At 41.7% G+C, this 23,152-nt stretch overlaps 1 protein-coding gene across 2 annotated transcripts in view; it reads left to right on the plus strand.

Annotated features, from left to right (window-relative positions):
• The window catches only part of SMAD2 (SMAD family member 2), a 41,120-nt gene extending 24,742 nt beyond the window's left edge, over positions 1-16,378 (plus strand). Inside the window, exons 3-11 of one of the 2 annotated variants that reach the window (XM_069963219.1) lie at positions 1,252-1,341; positions 3,705-3,898; positions 7,755-7,889; positions 9,716-9,790; positions 10,380-10,433; positions 11,776-11,988; positions 12,086-12,223; positions 13,074-13,218; positions 14,706-16,378. In XM_069963219.1, the coding sequence (XP_069819320.1) occupies positions 1,252-1,341; positions 3,705-3,898; positions 7,755-7,889; positions 9,716-9,790; positions 10,380-10,433; positions 11,776-11,988; positions 12,086-12,223; positions 13,074-13,218; positions 14,706-14,829 (1,168 nt within the window). In that variant the 3' untranslated portion in view covers positions 14,830-16,378. The remainder of the gene's footprint in view (positions 1-1,251; positions 1,342-3,704; positions 3,899-7,754; positions 7,890-9,715; positions 9,791-10,379; positions 10,434-11,775; positions 11,989-12,085; positions 12,224-13,073; positions 13,219-14,705) is intronic. The other variant, XM_069963220.1, reaches the window with a different exon arrangement.
• Positions 16,379-23,152: the final 6,774 nt, after the last annotated feature.

Here is a 23,152-nt window from a genome sequence, read left to right on the forward strand (position 1 = left end):
AAATTTTTTTTAACTAAGTTATTACTTTTAATACTTAGTATTAAGATGCTCTTGGTGCACATTCACATTACTTTTATGGGAAATTATATATTTACCATAAAAGTAATGTGAATGTGCACCAAGAGCATCTTAATACTATTATATATTTTTAAATATATATAATATATATATATATATATATATATATATATATATATATATATATATATATATATATATATATATATATATATATATATAATATATATATATATATATATTATTATGGTCAGAAAACAGACCTTTTCATTTTTGTATTTTCAGTTATTAAAATTCGCCTTTTTTTTCTCATGTGGTGGTGGGTAAAAAACATCAGATGTTAGGGAAATCGTCTTCTATAGACAGGAAGTTATGCGGCTGATTATGATGACTAATGTGGCAAAATCCTCAGCAGATCGCTATCCCTTTTACACAGGCCAGTTATCGCCCCTTTAAAGGGATTTTACCACCATAGATACATATACCGAGGAGATAAGAGTCTGATAACTGGTTGTCCGGCAGCTGGGAAAGCCTTACATATAGTGAATGGGACTCCCCAATCTCCCATTTGAACGGAGTGGCACAGGGATAGTCCAACCCCTAAAACGTGTCCGGTATTCACACGTGGTACTGACTACTACAGCTCTCATTCCTAAGGCTCTGCTCCATACATGAGCGGGGTCTGGCAGGTGCTGTCCATCATGCAATGCATCCAACATTTTGGCTTGGAAATGATGCTACAACTGCTGTAACAATGTCGTGCTCTGTAATCCTGTATATAGCCACAAACTACTGTGTGATTATATGTTATAGTATTCTAGTGTTATATAACGTTGTATTAGCTGCTGATCTATAGACAATAAATCAGTTCTTCCCGCTGGACCATCAATCGCTTAGTGCCGTTCCCATTGTTACTTGACGTCATGATTTCACTCACTTACTGAAGGGTTGGGTTGTCCTCCATCCTCCGTCTTCCAAGCTGCATTGTGATCTCCATCCAGTCTCCGCTCCTCTGTCTTCAGCTTTCCACATTGTCATAGCTTACCTCCTCCGATCACTTCTTCCATTATTTAACCCCTTCCTTTACACTAACGATGCCATTCTTCTGTATCTTTATATGTGAAGGAAGTGTTCTGTACATTTTCTCCATGTTTTGACCTCATGGTATATCCAAGTAACCATGCTTCCATTGTTCACATCAATTTTTGTTTTTTTTTTCAATTTATTGCACAGCACTTGCTCTGAAATTTGGGGACTGAGTACACCAAATACCATAGATCAGTGGGATACCACAGCCCTTTACAGCTTCTCTGAACAAACCAGGTGAATATCTTCCACTCTGTCGCATAGAGCTCTGGGAGGGGGAGAGGTTCTAGACGTGTATCGCAGGATGCTGCTGCTTCTTCTCAAATCACTTTACAGATGCATTCTGGATGTTTTATCTATTTATTTTTTTCCTTTTTCCTTTTTGTGTTTTTTTTTTTTTTTTTTTTTTAACTTTGTTTTATTAGCTGATGTTTTGACCAACGAAATCTGACTTTGGAGTGTACGTGTTGGTCGGCCACAGCGGAAACGGTCACTTTTGTGGACACAAACGTTAACCTATCCCTCCCCTGTGATAGATCACATGTACATTTTAAACCCATCGATCTCGAGTATTGCAGTATAACGGACCCCAAGTATAGTCTATAGAGCTTACTGTTCAACCCATCATTCCACGGTTCTTTTTCTCAGCTGTTTTGTATTGGTTGAGGAGCAAGTTCCACGCTTCAAGCAATACTAGATATTACTTGGTTTATGTTCTTTTTTTTTTTTTTTTCTTTTTTCTTTTTTTTTTTTTTTAATATATATTTTTTTCTGTTTGTCTCTTTTTTGATCATTTCATAACCATTTACATCTGCATTTGTGTACGTACATATGCAGTTAGTCTTCATGGTCTTATTGTGCCAAAAGCAAGTGGGAGGGGGCAGTATATAGGGTAGGTTCACTATTAAAGGGGTTATCCAGGGCTACAAAAACATGGCCACTTCCCCCCTCTCTTGTCTTCGGATTGGGTGGGGTTAAAAACTCTGTTCCATTGAGGTAAATGGAGCTTAATTGCAAACCACACCACAGAACTGGAGATGAGAGGGGGAAAAGTGGCCATGTTTTTGTAGCGCTGGATAATTCCTTTAAACACCATTTTGCTGATAACGTCTTTAGACTACCTAAAGGTTTCAGTCACTTTAAAACATATGTATGATAAATTTTAGTGAGTGAGTGCAGCTCCGGAGTATAATACAGGATGTAACTCAGGATCAGTACAGGATAAGTAATGTATGTACACAGTGACCTCACCAGCAGAATAGTGAGTGCAGCTCTGGAGTATAATACATGATGTAACTCAGGATCAGTACAGGATAAGTAATGTAATGTATGTACACAGTGACCCCACCAGCAGAATAGTGAGTGCAGCTCTGGAGTATAATACAGGATGTAACTCAGGATCAGTACAGGATAAGTAATGTATGTACACAGTGACCCCACCAGCAGAATAGTCAGTGCAGCTCTGGGGTATAATACAGGATGTAACTCAGGATCAGTACAGGATAAGTAATGTATGTACACAGTGACCCCACCAGCAGAATAGTGAGTGCAGCACCGGAGTATAATACAGGATGTAACTCAGGATCAGTACAGGATAAGTAATGTATGTACACAGTGACCCCACCAGCAGAATAGTGAGTGCAGCTCTGGAGTATATTACAGGATGTAACTCAGGATCAGTACAGGATAAGTAATGTAATGTATGTACACAGTGACCCCACCAGCAGAATAGTGAGTGCAGCTCTGGAGTATATTACAGGATGTAACTCAGGATCAGTACAGGATAAGTAATGTAATGTATGTACACAGTGACCCCACCAGCAGAATAGTGAGTGCAGCTCTGGAGTATAATACAAGCTGTAACTCAGGATCAGTAATGTGTATAAAAAGTGACTCAAACATTTATGTAGCTTTATTCTCTGTATAAATGATGCTGGGTAGTGGACCTGCTTTATATTGGGTATATGCTTTTGTTTTGCCACGCTTCTCTCCTTAGTGCATCTTGCGGCCAGTAGTTTCTGCTTCTCTACCAGTTGGCCTCTCTGTGAGTGTAGGTAACCGTCAGAATAGAACAGATAGGGGGCGCTATAGGTGCATTCCTGACTTCTCTCTTCAGGACGGTTCTGCTGTGCAATATGCAGTCTCCTGTAAACATTAGGATACATGTCAGTGTCTGGCGTTTTATAGCTTTTGCTTATGTTTTTTTGCTTTTCTTTTTTTCCCAGCGCTGCTGCTATCGCTGTCTTTGTGTTTGCATGATGATCTAGCATCCGTTTTGCTGCAGCTTCTCTCTCCGCTTGGTTGTATACTCAGCCGCTCCAGTCTCTCGAGCGTACCTTCATTTTTATTTCTCTACCTCTCAACTAATTGTCTTTTTGCCAGGTGTATGTGCTATGTGTCAGTGGCGGGTACATTCATCCACAGCCCTGTACCTCTTCGTCTCGGTGAATGCTCAACTAGCTCCTGCTTTCTCTGTGCGCTCTCTGCCGTATTCTTCCATCTTCTCCTCTTGCTTCAGTGTTTGCACCTGTAATGCCATGGAATAAATTAAAGCTTTTCTTTTTTTTTTTCTCCCTAATATCCATCTTTCCTTTGCCCAGGTCTCTAGATGGCCGCCTTCAAGTGTCTCACCGCAAGGGGTTACCACATGTTATTTACTGTCGACTCTGGCGTTGGCCAGACCTCCATAGTCATCACGAGCTGAAGGCTATTGAAAATTGTGAATATGCTTTTAATCTTAAGAAAGACGAAGTTTGTGTGAACCCTTATCACTATCAGAGGGTGGAGACTCCAGGTAAGTAAATGGTTCACTTGCTTTATGGTTATTTTCAGCATCTCAGCTTCTGTGAAATGTTTCCAGAATTGACTGAAAACCATCTCTGTACCATATGTAAAAACAGCAATTTTTACATTTTTTTTTTTTTTTTTTCCACATCTGTCATACTGAGGTTGGCTCTTATTGAGAAATTGAAGAGAATGGCCAAACTAGAGCTGCATTCGCACAACTTTTTTAAAAATTTTTTTATACAAGAACGGCCATTGTTAGCAATTGAAACAACGGCCGTTCTTGTCATAAAAAAAAGTTGCATTGAAGTCAGTTCAAACAACAACTGTTGTTCTTACAGTGTAGAGAACAAGTTGTTGTTCTTACAGTGTAGAGAACAATGGCCATTGTTTAATACGGCCGTGGAAATAATTGACATGTCAATTATTTCAAGCTGTTGTTCTATACACACAGTACCAGAAAAGTAAATGGGATTTTTGTAAGTCTTGTCCAAGTTGTGTAAAAAAAAAAAAAAAAACACAAAACAACCCAGCTATATTTACCTGTGGTGGGAATATGAAAGGGGTTATCCAGGATTGGAAAAAACACCTACATTCTTGTGATTACAGCGCCACCCTTGTCCTCAGGTGGTGTGTGATATTACAGTTCATGTCCATTTGCTTTGGTGAAACTGAGCTGCAGGACCCCCACACCCAACCTGAGTACAAGAGAAGTGATTTTTCTGGAAGAGACTGGCCATATTTTTCTAGGACTGGATAATCCCTTTAAATTAACAGTATGCTAACTGGAAATACTTTGGTTTTTCAGTAGAAAAGTCAATATCTGCAAGAACTGTGCAAGAACCTTTTTTTGCAGATTGTGCTTCTTGGCACAAAAGGCGTTTTTTTTTTTTGTTTTTTTTTTTTAACATTTGCATAATCTGCAATAGATCCACATAATTTGGGGCAGATTTTCATTTGCGTTTTTAGTGCAGAAACAGAAAGGCTGCAGTGTATCTATTCATAAAGGACGTGTCTTAGCGAATATCCATCTGGGACACCTATGGCATATACCAATCATATGGCATATACCAATCATATGCCATAAGTGTTTCCTTGATGTCGTCTCACTTTTGGGACCAGCACTAGAAATGAGAAAATCTCCGACACCGAAAGAAGAAGTTGGCTGCAGTGATAAGGAGTCCTAGAAAACATGGATACAGCTTTAGGCCGTGTGCATTTTTTCCAGGACTCTTTAGGATTGGATCCAACTTCAGAAACCGGTAATCAAATGCATCATCTCTAACCAGCTTCCATTTGGTGTTTACCGGTCCCATCTAATCTGTGGCTGAAAAGGTATGCTGTTTGCATAACTCCCATTGAAATCAATAGGACTTAGGCAACTTTCATACCTTATCCATCGGTTTCAGCTGTTTTTGGCTTGCATATGTCCATGCTGCCAGTTTCCAGATGAGGAGCTTCACAAGCATACCTTTTGGCTATGCTCTCTGATCTGATTTCTTCAGTAAAAAGCTGCTGTATCTTCAGGCTGGAGAGTGGGGCAGAACGCATCTCTGTGACACTGTCAGCCCAGAATATAAATTCTTTTTACCAAAGGAGCCGGATCACAGAGAATTGCCTATGGTACATATGCTCCCGTGATCGGCGTCTAGAAATTGGCAGCACGGATATATGTGTATAGATGCTGTCAGTTTCCCTTTAAATATGCTATAAGTGTCCCAAATTGGAATACCCCTTTCTCGGGCATCCTATTGGGGGACACGGATACCATGGGTGTTGTCCGCCAATGAAGTCTATGAGAGACATTTTACGGTAAGTAAAAAATCCTTTTTTTTCCCGATTTTTCTTATTGTGTGACAAGGCATCCATGGTATCAATGTCCCCTAATGAAGACTACAAGAAAGACATTTTACAGTAAAATCCTCTTAAAGTGTCAGTTATTTTTTTTTTTTTTGCAGAAATCAATAGTCCAGGTGGTTTTAAGAAACTTTGTAATTGGGTTTATTAGCCAAATATGCTATTATCTGCATTTAAAAAGCCTTTTCCCAGGTCCCCCCCCCTCCCTCCTCTTTTCCATCCACTGCAAAAAATCAGGAAATTGTGACTTGTTGCATCAGACGTACCCAGTCTGGTCTAGGGAGAGGGGAGGTGGGAGTTAGCCGACAGCAGAAACAGATAACAGAGGATTACAGGCACTGAGCTGGGTGACAGTTGTAATCAGAGCTCAGAGAGGTCAGTGTTGTCAGAGGAGATAAAGGGTGAGGGATTTGTAGATTAACTCTTTGTTGTCCTGTTTTGGTCTTTTGTTTAGCTCTCTCCATAGGAAAACAGTGAAGACAGGGGGGAGAGCTTCAAATTGCTTTTTCATGATAAAAATGCATTTTTCGGCTAATAAACCCAATTACAAAGTTCCTTAAAATCGCCTGTACTATTGATTTCTGCAAAAAATAAAATAAAAAATAACAGTATTTTTTGCAGAAATCAATAGTCCAGGTGATTTTAGGAAAGTTTGTAATTGGGTTTATTAGGCAAATATGCCATTATCTGCATTCAGAAAGACTTTCCCCAGGTCCCTCCCCCCCTCCCTCCTCTCTCTCATTCACTGCTCATTATCAGGAAATCTCCACTTTTTTACATCAGTCGAGCCCTGTGTAACCTATGGAGAAGGGAGGGGGGAGGAGGGAGATTAGTTGCCAGCAGAGAACAAAGGATTACACAGTGGGAGCTGTGTGAAAGCCGGTATTCAGAGGTCAGAGAGAGGTCAGTACTGACTTCAGAAGAGAGAGCGGGGTGATGTGGCTATAAATTAACTCTTTGTTGTCCTGTTTTGGTGCCTCATCTCCCTCCACCCCTCCCCTCTCCATAGCAAACCATGAAGACGGGGGAGAGCTTCAAACTGCTCTTTCATGCTAAAAATGCATTTTTCGGCTAATAAACCCAATTACAAAGTTTCTTAAAATCGTCTGTACTATTGATTTCTGCAAAACAAAAGTAAATGACAGTGACACTTGTCCATGTTCACACCTTTTTTGCCATTATAATGATTGTTCAGTCATGCACTTTTTGGGTCAGTTCAGACCTACAGACTCGCAGCGTAAATCTGGCTGCGAGTCTGTCAGGTCCTGCTTTGGGCTGGGCAACACACTGATTGGCCTGGCGGGAGAGCAGTATGCCACGACCCTGTGCAGCGAGGACAGGTAATGTATACAGACACAGCGGGTGGCGGCAGCAGCGGGAGCCGAAGGGGTTAAGGGGCCGGCAGAATTACATACACGCAGCGGTCATTCCGACCGCTGCCAGTATGTTGTGACAGTGAAGTGCCAGGACCTGACAGACTCGTAGCCAGATTTACGCTGCGAGTCTGTACGTCTGAACTGATCCTAAAGACCATGAAAGTCATGCAATCCCCAAAAAACACAGGATCTTAGCCTAGCAGTGTTTTTCAGAATCCCATTTACTACATTGTATCATGTGACGCCTCTGAAATGGTATACATGAATGTGCCCATGGCCTACACTCACACGTAGTTGTACACTCCTGAATACATGTCATTTGTTTTCAGTAGGCCTCACAATTTATACTGAATTAGAGCTCATAACATTTTTGATATTGCGGGATTATGCCTTTTATACACGTTAGACAGCAGTCACATTTACCCATCACCCTCATGGACATAAATGTGTGTATTATGCCAACCCTTTATTTCTCCCATCATAAAACTACTATGTAATGCTGGTGGATTTATGTTTTATGGATATCATAAGATAGTGGAATGATTTCAGATGGTATAAATGTTCCATTCTTCCTGTGTACAGAAGGTGCTCTGTCCCTGTATCGTCTAACAGAGTATTCTCCTCCTTTTGTAGTTTTACCGCCTGTTCTGGTCCCACGGCACACAGAGATATTAACAGAACTTCCTCCGCTTGATGACTACACGCATTCCATTCCGGAGAACACTAACTTTCCAGCAGGAATCGAGCCCCAGAGCAACTATATACCTGGTGAGATCATGAGCTTGTTAGCACCATACAATCCGTGTCACAAAAACTGTATATGGGCTTTCTGCCTGCACCTGGTGTTGGCGCTATTCGATGGGCCCAGATAACCATTTCTCGTCTGCATAGTCTCTGTTACGAGTTTGAAAACACAAGACTAGCCAGATATCCCTCCAGGGAAGGCCCTAGCAAAGGGATGACTCCTGTATGGAGACCACCAAAACCACCATATCTAGTTCAATTACGAGTCTGATATGATCAGGTGACCCTCCACAGACAGCTGTTTCGGGGTGTTGCCCCTCATCAGTGTGGAGCAGGATTCTGGCTAGTGGGAGCAATGCCTAGTAGACCATTACAGCAAACAGCTGATCTCAGGGAGACCAGCCAAAGATGACACTGTCAGCTGCTGGTTAAAGTGCTCAATACAGTGACATCCTGAGTGCATTGCCCCCGAGAAACATCAATGTGCAAAAAAGTCTGCGGGTTTTCACTGCATTGAGCGATTTAACCAGCAGCCGACAGTGTTTTCTTTGGCCGGTCTCCATGAGATCAATGATCTGTTTGTCATTCAGTCTGTGAGGTATTGGGTTTAATGGGGACTAAAGCACTTAAAAGCAAGTCTGTACCCACAATCTGTTCCCTCCAAACCACTTGTACCTTCGGATAGCTGCTTTTAATCCAAGGTCTGTCCTGGGGTCCGTTCTGCAGGTGATGCAGTTATTTTCCTAAAAAACAACTTTTAAACTTGCAGCCCCGTGGCCAACGGCCATGGCTTAGAGTATCTGTGCCCTAACTTTGCACCACCCCTCCATCCCTCCTCCCCACCCTCTTCATCATCAGGAATGCCCCTAGAACATTTTCTCCTGTCTGAACATTGAACAGGTGCCTTAACAATCCAGCCCATGGGCCGTTTTCAAACAGCTGATGAATAGGAGACAGTCTGCCTGGAGCATCAGGAGGGACAGAGCCTGTTACACAACTGGATAATCATGCAGCCATAGCGGCATGAACAATTGTTAGCTTTAGTCTTCTGTCGACAGTACATCACCTATTACACTGGTAGATTTGCAGCCGACAGCAGATTATTACAAGTTCATTATAAGTTCAGAATTGTGCGGTGAGCTGACATTTGATTATTTGTTGGCTGATCATTCACACTATTATATAGGTCTGCAGCGAATGATTAGGACTTGATAGGAGTTGTAGTTTTTATAATGACTGGAGAGCCGTGACTTGAGGGCCACTGATTTAACTAATCAAAGGATCGCATGTCCAAGTTCCATAGTAAGAATAAAAGGGGGAAAAATTATGAAAAAATATTGGTATTGTCACTAAACAAGAAGCAAAACAAAAATTGCAGCGTTTTGTGTACGTTAAACAGATGTGATTTGATCTGTTTGTTTTTTTTTTTGTTTTTTTAATGGCTTTTTTTTTTTATAATGAAAGTCCATGGAAAAATCGATCAAAACAGATGCACAAAAATAAACCTGTTTTTCATCCATTTTTTTTTTTTTTTTTTTTTTTTAATGGACTGCAAAAACGCAGTGTGAACCCAGCCAAAGAGTTAGTTAATACATATACTGAAATTTTTACCATAGTGGGGGTAAAAGATCAACATGGTGGTTTGAGTGCTTGCTTTTTTTGTGGAATTATATTTATATATATATATATATATATATATATATATATATATATATATATATATATATATATATATATATATATATATATATGTGTGTGTGTATATATATATATAATATGTTACAGGTCTTTTAAGGCCACGAAAAATAGAGTATTCTGGTGTTAAATCCTGTATAATTTTGTTACTGCAGAAACTCCACCTCCGGGATACATTAGCGAAGATGGCGAGACAAGCGATCAGCAACTTAACCAAAGCATGGACACAGGTACCCAGACCTCCAGTGTGCTTTGTATAGATTCATGATTAAGGAGGAAGACGTGTTCCATTTTCTGCAAAGAGAATATAAAATACAGCAGAGATATGGTGACTGTTTGCAGCAGACAGATAACCTTGTGTCCCTGCGCTGCAGCTGAGATTGTATACCTAGACATAATGCATCGCTCCTATACACAAACCACTGTAATGTGGTACTTAGGCGGGGATGGGGAACCTTTCGCCCTCTGACTGTAGCAAAACTACAATTCCCATCATGCCTGGACAGCCAAAGCTTTAGCTTTGGCTGTCCAGGCATGATGGGAATTGTAGTTTTGCAACAGCTGGGGGGCCCAAGGTTCCCCATCCCTGTGCTAAAGCAATACCTGAATAAATGTTGTGATCCCACAGCTGTGTGGCTGACTTGCTTAGTAATGAGGGTGAATGTTTTCAGCAAAGAACTTTGATTTATTCTTGTTACAATATAAAAATGTACTTGGAGTTTCTACTAAATAACATGCATCACCTCAAAGCCTGCCCATGTTATGTGACCAGCGGTAGTCACCCATTATGCTTTTTTTTTTTTTTTTCCTTCTCTATAGGTTCTCCAGCTGAACTTTCTCCTAGTACACTTTCTCCAGTCAATCATAATCTGGGTAAGTCTGACACACAGTTCCATACACTTAAGGGCCTATTACACGGGTTGTTAAGAGGAGCAAACGAGCGCTCTCAGCGCTGAATAGCGGCGGCAGCGAGCGGGAGGGGGCGGCGGGGAGGCTGCCCGGGTGATCACTAATCGTCCGGGCAGCCCATAGGATATAGCAGCGTCTGCTGCCGACGCTCCTATTCAATGGAGCGACGGCAGCAGATCATTGCTATATCAGTCGCTTGTTTTTCAACATGTTGAAAAACAAGCGACGGCAACGATCAGCCGACATGAACGATGTCGGCTGATCGTTGCACTCTATTCCACGGGACGATAATCGTTCCATGGAATAGGGCCTTTAGCGATTGGGCTGTTTGCACAGTGAATAACCTACTCATTTCTATGTAGTCTGACAGCAGAGTATTTCCTTATCATGGGCCTAACCCTTTTGGGCCATGCAGTTCATCTTGCATTTTACATCACTTTAAAATAAAAAAAAAAATCGTCATCGCTTAGAGGGATTATCCAGCCCTAGAAAAATAGACATAAAAAAGTCAGTCTCCTAATTCTGTCCTCTATGGGGAGGGGAAAGGCATGGTGAGAGCACACTCGCTGTGGTTTATCTCTCTGAACAAAGTAGTTTACCATCATTTTCCATCACGGCTGGTCCCTGTCACCACTGACACCTTATTCCAGTCTATGACCTTTAGTCTCGATGGTCACATGTAGGCATAGTTCGTCCAAAAGCTGCACAGTGCCACCATAACATCGAAGACACAATTATCAGGATTCACTCCTCCATATCTCGGAAGGGATACTTTTGACAGATACTTTTGGATTGAGAGGAAGTAAGAGATGGGGTGGAGAAGGCTACAGTAGTCTCCTGTGTCCTGGACAACCCCTTTTAAAGGGGTTATCCAGCGCTACTAAAACATAGCCACTTTCCCCCCTCTCGTCTCCAGGTCAGGTGTGGTTTGCAGTTAAGCTCCATTTACTTCAATGGAACTGAGTTTCAAACCCCACCCAATCTGTAGACAAGAGTGGGGCAAAAGTGGCCATGTTATTTTAGCACTGGATAACCCCTTTAAGGATCCTAATAGTAGCCCTCTTGCTGCTTCCTGCAGTTTTTGGGATCTGCCATCTGACAAGGTTATGGAGACAATTATGGCAGTCACTTTCTTGCCTTCAGGTGTAAGTGCACAGGTGCTCCCAATGATTTGTTTGTGTATCTTATGGCCCAATTCTTAGATCTATGAAATGGTGCCCTCAGGTAGTTTGTATATTGCTCACCTCACTTTGCTTCTATATGCTGTGATTGCTCAATTTTTTTTTTTTTTTTTTGGCTCCTACAGATTTGCAACCCGTCACTTACTCTGAGCCAGCTTTCTGGTGCTCCATAGCCTATTATGAACTAAACCAGCGAGTGGGGGAAACGTTTCACGCATCACAACCTTCGCTCACAGTTGACGGCTTTACAGATCCATCGAATTCTGAGAGATTCTGTTTAGGTTTACTTTCAAACGTGAATCGTAACGCCACGGTGGAGATGACTCGGCGCCATATAGGTAATGTCATCAGCAAGAGGTGTAGGAATGGATTTACTTTAAATTTTTTTTTTTTTTTTTTTTAACCCTATAACCACAATGTTCTCTGCTCTCACAGGAAGAGGAGTGCGGTTGTATTACATTGGGGGAGAAGTATTTGCAGAGTGCCTAAGTGATAGTGCTATTTTTGTCCAGAGTCCTAATTGTAACCAGCGGTATGGGTGGCATCCTGCAACAGTGTGTAAAATACCACCAGGTAGGTCCATCTGCATAGTACACAGTGGATACAAGAGCTTGGGCATGGCAGGGGCACCTGTGGCTTTCTATTTGTTTTAAAACTACAACTGGACAGCCAGAGCAAGTTTCGGCTGTCCATGCATGATGGAAGTCATAGTTATGCTGCAGCTGGAGGTCCCCCAGTTCCCCTTTCCTGAGGTAGCATGTTACACAGGCAGAATGATGCCCAAGACAGGTGCCGATCATGTAGATCTCTGCTTGTTTAGCGATCCTTTTATGTGGTTTGGTTAATGGTGCAGACATGGCTGCACAGAATGATTGCTGGATTGTTTGAATGGCCCTTTACTCCTATTATTTGTCAAATGCACATTCTCTATTAGGGTCGGTTTACACAGAAAGATTATCTGACAGATTATCTGCAAAAGATTTGAAGCCAAAGCCTGAAATAGATTTAAAAAGAGGAAAAATCTCAGGCTTTCCTTTATGACCTGTTCCCTGTTTATAGTGTGTTTCTGGCTTTGGCTTTAAATCTTTGACAGATAATCTTTCTGTGTAAATGGACACTTACACAAGGAGATCATGCAGTTAGCCAATGAATTGGTGTTTACTTTGTTGGTAAGCCTGTGTTCACACGCATTAGTGGTGTGTTTTTGCTACAAATTGGCGCCAAAATCGCCACACTAAAACATCTTTAACGCAAAAGAAACGCCATGTGTGAACACAGCCTCAGCTGATGGCTGGACCTAATACACAAGGCAATTATTGGCCTATTTTGACAGCATATTTACCTTACACAGTTCAGGAATAGAGTCACTAATGCATCCATGGGTTATACCTGGGTTGTTCATGGTCTTCATTTCTTCTCTTAGGCTGCAACCTGAAGATTTTCAATAACCAAGAGTTTGCCGCCCTCCTTGCTCAGTCTGTGAACCAGGGCTTTGAAGCAGTTTACCAGTTAACTAGAATGTGCACCATCAGAATGAGCTTTGTAAAGGGCTGGGGTGCCGAATACAGGTAGGTGAACGTGTACTATCATACAATGCACAGAATAAGGCCTTAAAGAGTCACTGTCATATATATATAATTTTTTTTTTTTGCAGAAATCAATAGTCCAGGTGATTTTAAGAAACTTTGTAATTGGGTTTATTAGCCAAATATGCCATTATTTGCATTTAAAAAGCCTTTTCCCAGGTCCCCCCCTCACTCCTCTTTTCCATCCACTGCAAAAAATCAGGAAATTGTGACTTGTTGCATCAGACGTACCCAGTCTGGTCTAGGGAGAGGGGAGGGGGGAGTTAGCCGACAGCAGAAACAGATAACAGAGGATTACAGGCACTGAGCTGGGTGACAGTTGTAATCAGAGCTCAGAGAGGTCAGTGCTGTCAGAGGAGATAAAGGGTGAGGGATTTGTAGATTAACTCTTTGTTGTCCTGTTTTGGTCTTTTGTTTAGCTCTCTCCATAGGAAAACAGTGAAGACAGGGTGGAGAGCTTCAAATTGCTTTTTAATGATAAAAATGCATTTTTCGGCTAATAATCCCAATTACAAAGTTCCTTAAAATCGCCTGTACTATTGATTTCTGCAAAAAAAAATCTCACAACAGTGACACTTTAAGTGCACGTCCATTTATGCAGACAGTGTGGAACAGAACAGAGTTTGGAGTTCCCAGCATCATGTAGCATTATGATGCCAGCAGCTCTTCAACTGTTTAAATGTTGGTACTACTGTACTGATACAGCCTCACAGGCTGTACCAATACGGTAGTGCGAACATTTAAACTGTTTTGGAGCTCCCATCATTATGATACATGATGCTGGGATGATGTGAATACGGTCTTCCACATATGGACCATATTCACGGAGTGTGTCAATGCATCCCTTAGTCAAATGCAGCAGGTCACCTCTCAGTAATGTGGCGGACGCCAGAAGTTTTACTAAGCTTGCCTCTTCATTGACCCTGAGAAGCTGAAATATGACATATGGAAGTGTTTTTTAGCCATCTCATAGCTCAGAATTCCCGAATAGGGCGACGTAGGTGACAATGGATTATTAAAAGTCTGTTTCCTTCTGGACAGTCATTGCATATCAATACAGAATGCCATAATTGTCCCCTAGATGCAGGTCTCACCTCTAGGACACCCATCTAGGTTGAGATTAATGGTTCTTCCAGGCCTGTTTGCGGTCATGAAGATTAAAAACAACTGAAGCCTTGACTTTATTGTGGGTTATGTAAACAGTGTAGCTAATGCCAATCATTAAAGTGTTAATGTCAGTACAAAAAAACCCTTTTGATCGGTCTGGGCTGAGTGCTCAAACCCTGACCAATCGTGAGAATGAGCCGTGATGAGTCGGACTCATAATGTAGCTCTATGAGGCCGTCTCTTTTCACCGACACAGAGCAGTCAGGTTCTCAGACCCATTCAGGTTACTGTGAGACATATTGGTAGTAGTGTGATTGCGCACTTTGTCCTCACCATCCATCTTCATTTTGTTTCTCTCCCAGGCGGCAGACAGTCACAAGCACTCCCTGTTGGATTGAGCTTCACCTGAATGGACCTTTGCAATGGTTGGACAAAGTGTTGACTCAGATGGGTTCTCCTTCAGTCCGTTGCTCCAGCATGTCCTAATGGGGACCCCTCTTTTTTTTTTTTTTCTCTCTTTTTCCATACAGTCTACGGGTTTTTAACCCCCCCTGAAGTCCTGACAACAGACTTTACAATACAGCTCGTCTGTCATAGTATTTGTGTATGGTCCCCATGAACTATTTACCATCATATAAAGAGAAAATACCAAGAAGCAGCACTTGAGGTCCCATCAGCTTTGAAAGCACCTTGTTTTCTGATCATCCCATAGAAGAAAGTGCAGTGTGGAGTCACTCCTTATCGGGAAGCTATATTTTAAAAGGACTTTTAATGTATTATTGGGCATATAGCGGAAGTGTCCGAACGGTTTAACAATAACATGAGTAGCCCCCTTCCCCCCCTGCGTATTTGTCATGTATAGTTAATCTGTTTTGCTGTTATACATTTTTAGATCCCAATTAGGGTTTGTCTGCTTTATTTTAGTTTTTTTTTTTCCTTCTATCCAAAAAATCCAAACATGGGTTAAGTTTTCCATTTATTATCTTTTTTTTTTTTTTGCTTATGTTTTTTTAATTTTGTTTTTCTTTTTGCTTATTTTTATAAGTTGCCCTAATCATGTTGCATCCGCTTGCTCATTTTCCTTATTTCGTCTTCTCGCCACAGCCGCATAGACCTTAGATCATATTTTCCACAGCTTTTGGACAGCGATCAGCGACTACTTTGGACAGGTTTGCAACTTTTTTTTTTTTTTTACCCCCCCATATTTTTTTCTTTTAGTTTTCTTATTCCCCCACAGTGCAGACCAATCAGGCAAAGATTTTAATTTTTAAGTGCATGTTATTTTGAACCCTTGGACACTACATTTTGCACCCTATAAAAAAAAAACTTTTTAGAATTATGTTATGGACATGCAAGGATAGGGACGGGTGGGGGTCAAAGGTTGTGTAGTAAAGGGTACTCAGAATTAAGTGTACATCTTATAAACATACAGTACTTGTTCTGTAGCTGTCTGTATTCTTTTATAAACGTGACAGTGTCAGACTTGCCCTTCTTCTCTATCTTTCTCTCGCTATCACCTTGGACTGTATCAGTGACACTAGTGTACTTTGTGAGTACCTCTAGTGGAAATCCTAGGTTTTCAGAACAAACTGGTGGCCAGTGTTACTCAGGCTTTATCATTGGGCTGATCCATGACGCCTCGTGGTAGGTGGCGATATACTGGCCCACCCTCAATAGGACACAAGTTGAGGGCTCCGCCTACAGACGTCAAAGTGGATGCTGGCCCAGAATGCCTTGTGTCCAGTTACGGGACTTCTGATACGATGCCCTGTTATGGGGACTTCAGTACCGCACCTGAGAACCCCCTTCTTCTGTTCTGCATATATTGCAGTCCCAAAAACCAAAAATATAATATCACGCTGATGTTAAACAGAAAGCCAAACCATTGAACCGTGACTGGCAAAGCATTTAACATTTGTGAACTAGTTTTACCAGTAGATTGTCGTATTGGTAGAACTTGTGAACTTGACGTAAGCTTTGTGCGTGTTGCATTTGCCGAGTATGTGAATACACTAATAAAAAGGATCAATTCTCACTTGGTGTGGTGGTGGTGTTTACTAGCCATGATAAGGTTTACTGAATTGCAGTCCTTCATAGTATAACAGTCTTTATTGTAAAAGTTAAATCTTTTTTATTTTATTTTTGCATAGAGCTGCTGAATGAACACAATAAGCAACTCTTGGGCCCACTTCACACGTCCAGAAAATTTATCCAGATTTGTTATGAAATCCGGATAAATTTCAAGACCCATCGGCTTCTATTGGGCATATAGAATATAGAACTCCAGAAAATATTGGACGTGTCCTATATTTTTCCGGAATTCCGGCACAAATGCCCCATAGAACCCCATGGTGGCATCCAGAATTCCAGAGAGCGCCGTATATACATCCGGATTCTAAAGTTCTGGATGAGTTGCATGGCAGCCCGGGCTAGTTCGAGTACCCGAGCAAGTGCGCCTGGTGCTTACTGTGTAAGCTACTAATCAGGAGTGCATACAGTTAAGTGCAGTGCTGTGAGTGCCCGGGCTGGGAGCCATTGGTCCCCGGCCCTGTCAATCACTCTTGTGGCTGGGCGGCAGCATTATCCCTCTGGCCACAAGTGGCTGCTACTTCCCCCCAGCATTGCAGCGCACAAGTGACATTACTTTCCTGAAGCCTCCTGAAAGGCTTCCTGGTCAGCATTTATAATGATCACTATGCATCCTGGCAACATGACTGAGCCTTGTAGTGGCTGTGCAAGCGAGCGCCAATCTTAGTGTAGAGAATAATTGTAATTAAAAAATAAAATGTCCTTCATATTCATTCACCCAATTCATATATCATTTAAAAAAAACTTTTTTAAAATAAGAAATATTCTACATTCTGACCCCTATAACTTTTTTTTTATATTCTATCAATAGGGCTGGGATCACTTTTTGCACTGTGATCTGTAGCTTTTATTGGTAACACATTTGCATAGATGTGAATTTTTTTTTTTATACTTTTTTTTTTTATTTTCGGGATGTGATATGAGCAAACTTGGCAATTTTTGACTTTTTTTTTTTTTGCACTTATGCCTTTGCCATATCAATGTGAAGAAGCATCTAGGAGGTCTCAAAATGCAGCAGATGATGACATCACCTTCTACAGCAATTCACATAGCGATGTCCATCATTGACATCAAGCAGTTTGGAAAGCTTTGTTAAAAGGGTTCTATTAACCCCTTAAGGGCGGGCCTGAAATGACCTTAAAGTGACACGGTCACCCCCTTTGTGCATTCTGACATCTCTACACAGGTATAAAGGGGAAATTTAGCGTTTTTCATATCATACGTCATGGTGTTTGTTCAAGTAAAAAGTGTCCTTTTATCAACTGAAGATTGTATTAAGTGGGCGTGGCCGTGCGACATTAGTGCCACTTAGCCCCACCCACAACTGCATAGTTGGCCCGCCCCCTAGACGCCCATTGGTTGGCCGACGTAAAGGGGGTGGGGTCTAGACCTTTCGGCCAGCCTGTTCCACTGGCCACCGAGGGGGCAGGGCCAACTGTGGTGTTGCGGGCGGGGCTATGTGGCGCTAATGCCGCGAGGACAGTGTCACTTTAAGGACCGGGCCATTTGTCACTTTTGCGTTTTCGTTTTTTTTCCTCCTCGCCTTCTAAGACCCAGTACTCTTTTATTTTTCCACCTACAGGGCCATGTTAGGGCTTGTTTTTTTCAGGAGTAGGTGTACTTTGTAATGGCGTCTTTTAATCTGCCATAAAATGAATGACTGAACCCCCAAAATATCATTTGTGGGGTGAACTTGGGTAAAAAAAATGATTCCGCAAATTTTGGGGGATTCCATGTTTATGTAATGCACTTTGCGGTAAAACTGACATTTTTTCGTTATTCTATAGGTCGGTCTGAACACGGCGATATGCATGGTTACTAGGTTTTCTAATGTTTTACTATTTTTATTAGCAGTAAAACTTTTTTTTTTTTTTGCAAATAGGTGTATTTAAAATGGCCCTATAGTGACTCTTATTGCTCTTTTAGTTTTTCACCTATGGGGTGTCATTTTTTGTGCCATGATCTGTAGTTTTTATTAGTAACATTTTTTTTTTTAGACAAGACATATTGATCACTTTTTATAAATTAGTTTTTATATATAAAATGTAATAAAAAAAGCAATTTCTGCATTTTCTTACTGCTTTTTGTTCACGCGGTTCACCGTTGTTTTATTTTGATCGGATGCTCAGTGTTCTGGTTGGCGCGTACCCGAAATTCCTGTAAGTTCGCTCATGTCTAGTTCTCACCTGAAGCTCTGGTACAACTGGGCTATGCAGCGGAAAGAAAGAAACCGCACACGAGTGCTTGTTCGACTGTCCTGACCTTAAAGGGGTTTTGTAACTCCTTTCCATTGAAGTGAACGGAGCTTAATTGCAAACTGCACCTGACCTGGAGACAAGAGTCATGCTGTCTCTGTAAGAAAGTCGCCATGTTTTTGTAGTACTGGATAACCCCTTTAATGGACAACTCTCATCACTTTCATGCTGCCCGAACTACCAATCTTTAGGGTATTTGCTCGCTCATCAGGCTTGATTGATACAGCTCTCCCAGTTTTTAGTATAGGAAGAGATTGATCAATCGGGGATGGAGGAGCAGGGTAAAGCAACTGGGGGACCTCCTGGCTCGGGCAGCATGAAAGTGATGAGTTCTCTTTAGAGTAGCCAATGTGATCAGAGGCAAATACATGTCCTAGGCCCCTTCCTCGTTCCCCTGCCCCCTACTCGTTCTAGATGTGATGCCATATGACCCTGTATCCTATTACCATATAGAAATATGGTCCGATACCTAGAGCCCTCAGTCTGCGCTCAGCTTTTTGTGATTGTAGCGGCCGTCCACCCTGGATGATGCTAGGTAAGGCCATGCTCAGATAGTGCTACTTACATGAAGTTTCCTCATCTAATGGGATTTATGTTATTCTACAATTCCTATTCTGTACATCATTCTCAGACGTTACCATTGATGCATTCTGTTAGTCCACCACTAGATGGCGCCACAGTCCTTTCGTTTAGAGCTTGAAGGCGCCTAAGAATTATCTAGACAAGTGGTGTGGGACTCTTGGCTCTCTAGCTGTTGTAAAACTACAATTTCCATCATGGCTTGACAACCAATGCATGATGGGATTTGTAGTTTTATAACAGCTGGAGGGCCAAGAGTTTGACAACTGTAATGTATTGGATTCTAAGAAGAGGCTGTGATCATTCATATGGCAGGACCATGCATGTAGTTCTGTCATCTCAATAATACAGGATGTAACTTAGGATCAGTACAGGATAAGTAATGTAATGTATGTACACAGTGACCCCACCAGCAGAATAGTGAGTGCAGCTCTGGAGTATAATACAGGATGTAACTCAGGATCAGTACAGGATAAGTAATGTAATGTATGTACACAGTGACCCCACCAGCAGAATAGTGAGTGCAGCTCTGGAGTATAATACAGGGTGTAACTCAGGATCAGTAATGTATGTACACAGTGACCCCACCAGCAGAATAAGCTATTACTGATGCCCTGCTTTGTAGGATTTTGGCTGTTAGTGTCAATTTTTAAATATCATTAAAACAATGGACACAAATATTTTTTGTTTTGTACCTATTATAGTGCAGAAAACATTTTCTCAGTAGGTCTGTCTTGTACACAACCTTTTTATCCCCCCCCCAGGACTGTATTTGTATACTTTCCTGTCTTGTCATTCTGTGTGAGCTGTCCTTCCAGCCTTTAATATAGGCACAGATACAAAGATTGTTTTATGCATGTTTACTGCTTTTACTAACCATATTATGCATTACTATATGTCAATAATATGTATGTGTATATATATATATATATATATATATATATATATATATACACATATATACATATACACACACGCACACACATAGTATTCTGCATCCATGCTCATGTGACTCCTACAGAAAAACAGCTATCAGATAGATAGATAAAAAGAAAGAAATAAAAATATTGGCTCCTAAAAAGTGTCTTCCTCAATGCCCTGTAAGAAAGCTCTCAGAGGCTACTCTTGGTTAGTGTACCTCTTAGTGAGAGATCATTGACTGCCAGATATGGGGCCATATGATTGGAGAGGCAGGATGGTCATTCTGATGACTTTCCTCCATCCTGCCCGCTCTGATATAACTGTAGGGAGGTGTTGGGAGCAGTGGTTACATTGGGACACACATGGTGAACAGGTAGCATTGTGAATGAAGAAGCCTGGGCGGCTATGAACTGAATGGTATAATCTTTAAAGGGTTTATCCAGCGCAACAAAAACATGGCCACTTTCTTACAGAGACAGCCCCACTCTTCTCTCCAGCTTGGGCGGGGTTCTGCTTCCGAGTTCCATTGAAGTGAATGGAGCTTAATTGCAAACTGCACTTGAACAGGATACAAGAATCGTGTTTTCTCTAAGACAGTGGCCATGTTTTTGTAGCGCTGGATAGCCTCTTTAAAGGGGTTATCCAGCGCTACAAAAACATGGCCACTTTTCCCCCTACTGTTGTCTCCAGTTCAGGTGCGGTTTGCAATTAAGCTCCATTTACTTCAATGGAACTGAGTTTCAAAACCCCACCCAATCTGGAGACAACAGTAGGGCGAAAGTGGTCATGTTTTTGTAGCGCTGGATAACCCCTTTAAGGGTGCCTTCACACGTAGCGTATTTTCTGCTGCGGATCCGCAGCAGATTTGACTACATGAATGAACACAGCATTAAATCCGCACTGTCAAATCTGCTGTGGATCCGCAGCGGATTTGATGCTGTGTTCATTCATTTAGTCAAATCTGCTGCGGATCTGCAGCGGAAAATCCGCTACGTGTGAAGGCACCCTAAAGATGAACCTAGGTTTTTTTTTGGCATTTGACAACAGAAAATGGAGGCTTCATGGTGAGTTCTTCAATCCTGTCTTTGCTGCCCCCTGCTGGTGTGATGATCGGGGAAGTAGGGGGTAGGGATGTAACCCCTAGTAGTGATATGCGGGATAATAACAGCTCAGCGAGAGAGGAGAACAAGCTGATCCCTTGGGTGCAATCCCCTCTAAATGAACAGCACACAGGCCGCAGTGGCTGAGCAGGCACGGAGAACCCTCAATTCATTGTGGAGCAATTCCATCCCCATTCTCAGGATCAATGGGGGTGCCAGTGGTCAGACTCCTATTGATCACCTGGTTATCCCCCTATCCTATGAATAAGGGATAACAAGATGACATTGGAATATCCCCTTTAAGTCCAAACTCGACTTTTTCTTATAATAGAATTGCCCTTTAAGCCCCCTCTCTCCCAAAAGTAACTTCCAAAACCAGATTTTCCCTTCAAAGTGAAATTGCCCTTTAAAGAGGTGTAAAGATGGCCGCTTCCTTCAAGGGACAGCATAACTTTTGTCTCCAGTTTGGGTGTATGTTTTGCAACTTGGTTCTATTGAAGTGAATAGAGCTTAATTGCAAACCAGAGGTGAACTGCAGACAAAAGTGGTACTGTTTCTTTAAAGGGGTAGTTCACAATTTTATTTTATTTTCAAATAAACTGGTACCAGAAAATGCCAGAGATTTCAAATGTACTTAAATTTAAATCTCAGGTCTTCCAGTACTTATCCTCTGCTGTATGTCCTGCAGGAAGTGGTGTATTCTTTCCAGTCCAGTAGAGAAGTTTTCAATGGGGATTTGCTACTACTCTGGACAGTTCCTGACATGGACAGAGGTGGCAGCAGAGAGCACTGTGTCAGACTGGAGAGAACCTACCACTTCCTGCAGAACATACAGCAGCTGATAAGTACTGGAAGACATGAGATTTTTAAATTGAAGTAAATTACAAATCGCTGGCACTGTATAGCAGCAGTTGATTTAAAAGAAAAAAATGAGTTAACAATCTCTTTAAGCCCCTCCACTTCCCATTTTAGAAGGGAAAGTAACTTTCCATACAATATCCCGGTTAGTTTATAGAAACCAATGATCTCGGTCTTCTTCCCACGCAGAACGCTCCATTGTGCGGAGAAGAATAGAAGGACATGGCGAGGAGAAGGCACAATATGGTTCCGTCCGCTGAAGCGTAGATTCTACTAATAATTAAAGTCCAACAATAGGCGGCGTGGTCAATTATTTATTGTTAATTAGAACATTGTGAGGATTGACCCCTGACCTTTCACTCGGCACAATGGTCGGCTCGGGCGGCTTTGTACTGACTCTCTCAATTCGGGCAGTGTCATGTGTTGGATGTCCGCGCCATGGCCGAGCCGCTGCTGTAACCCGAGAATAGTCACTAATGTCGGGCTAATTAGTCCAAAATTAATTTTCCACTCATCCTGATCAAGAATAACAAGGGCATCTTAAAGCACCAGAACGCTCTTTGAGGAAGACACAAGTCGGACTAATCACTGGGAAAACGGATATCGCCTGAGACCTACGTCTACGCTGGGAGGGGGCTGGTAATGAGGGATCTGAAAGGGATCTCCGCGTCCTTATTGTTTGCCGGAGAAACTCTCATTAATATGAAAGGATTCTAAAGATAGAGAAAGTTACAAGTCATTGCAGGGTCCTAGAGACAACAAGGCCTTAAAGGGGTAGTTCACAAAAAAAAAAAAAATTCTTTTAAATCAACTAGTGCCAGTCATGTGCAATGCTACGTTGACACGAAACGATTATCGTTTGAATTTTCGCAACAACGATCGCATTTGAGCAATAATCGTTCCGTGTAAACGCAGCGAACGATCAAGTGACTCGCGAGAAATCGTTCATTTTGATCTTTCAATATGCTCTCAAATCGTCGTTCGATAAAAATTCGCAGATCGCTTTGT

This window comes from Dendropsophus ebraccatus, chromosome 3 (assembly GCF_027789765.1).
Source record: "Dendropsophus ebraccatus isolate aDenEbr1 chromosome 3, aDenEbr1.pat, whole genome shotgun sequence".
NCBI classification, from domain to species: domain Eukaryota; kingdom Metazoa; phylum Chordata; class Amphibia; order Anura; family Hylidae; genus Dendropsophus; species Dendropsophus ebraccatus.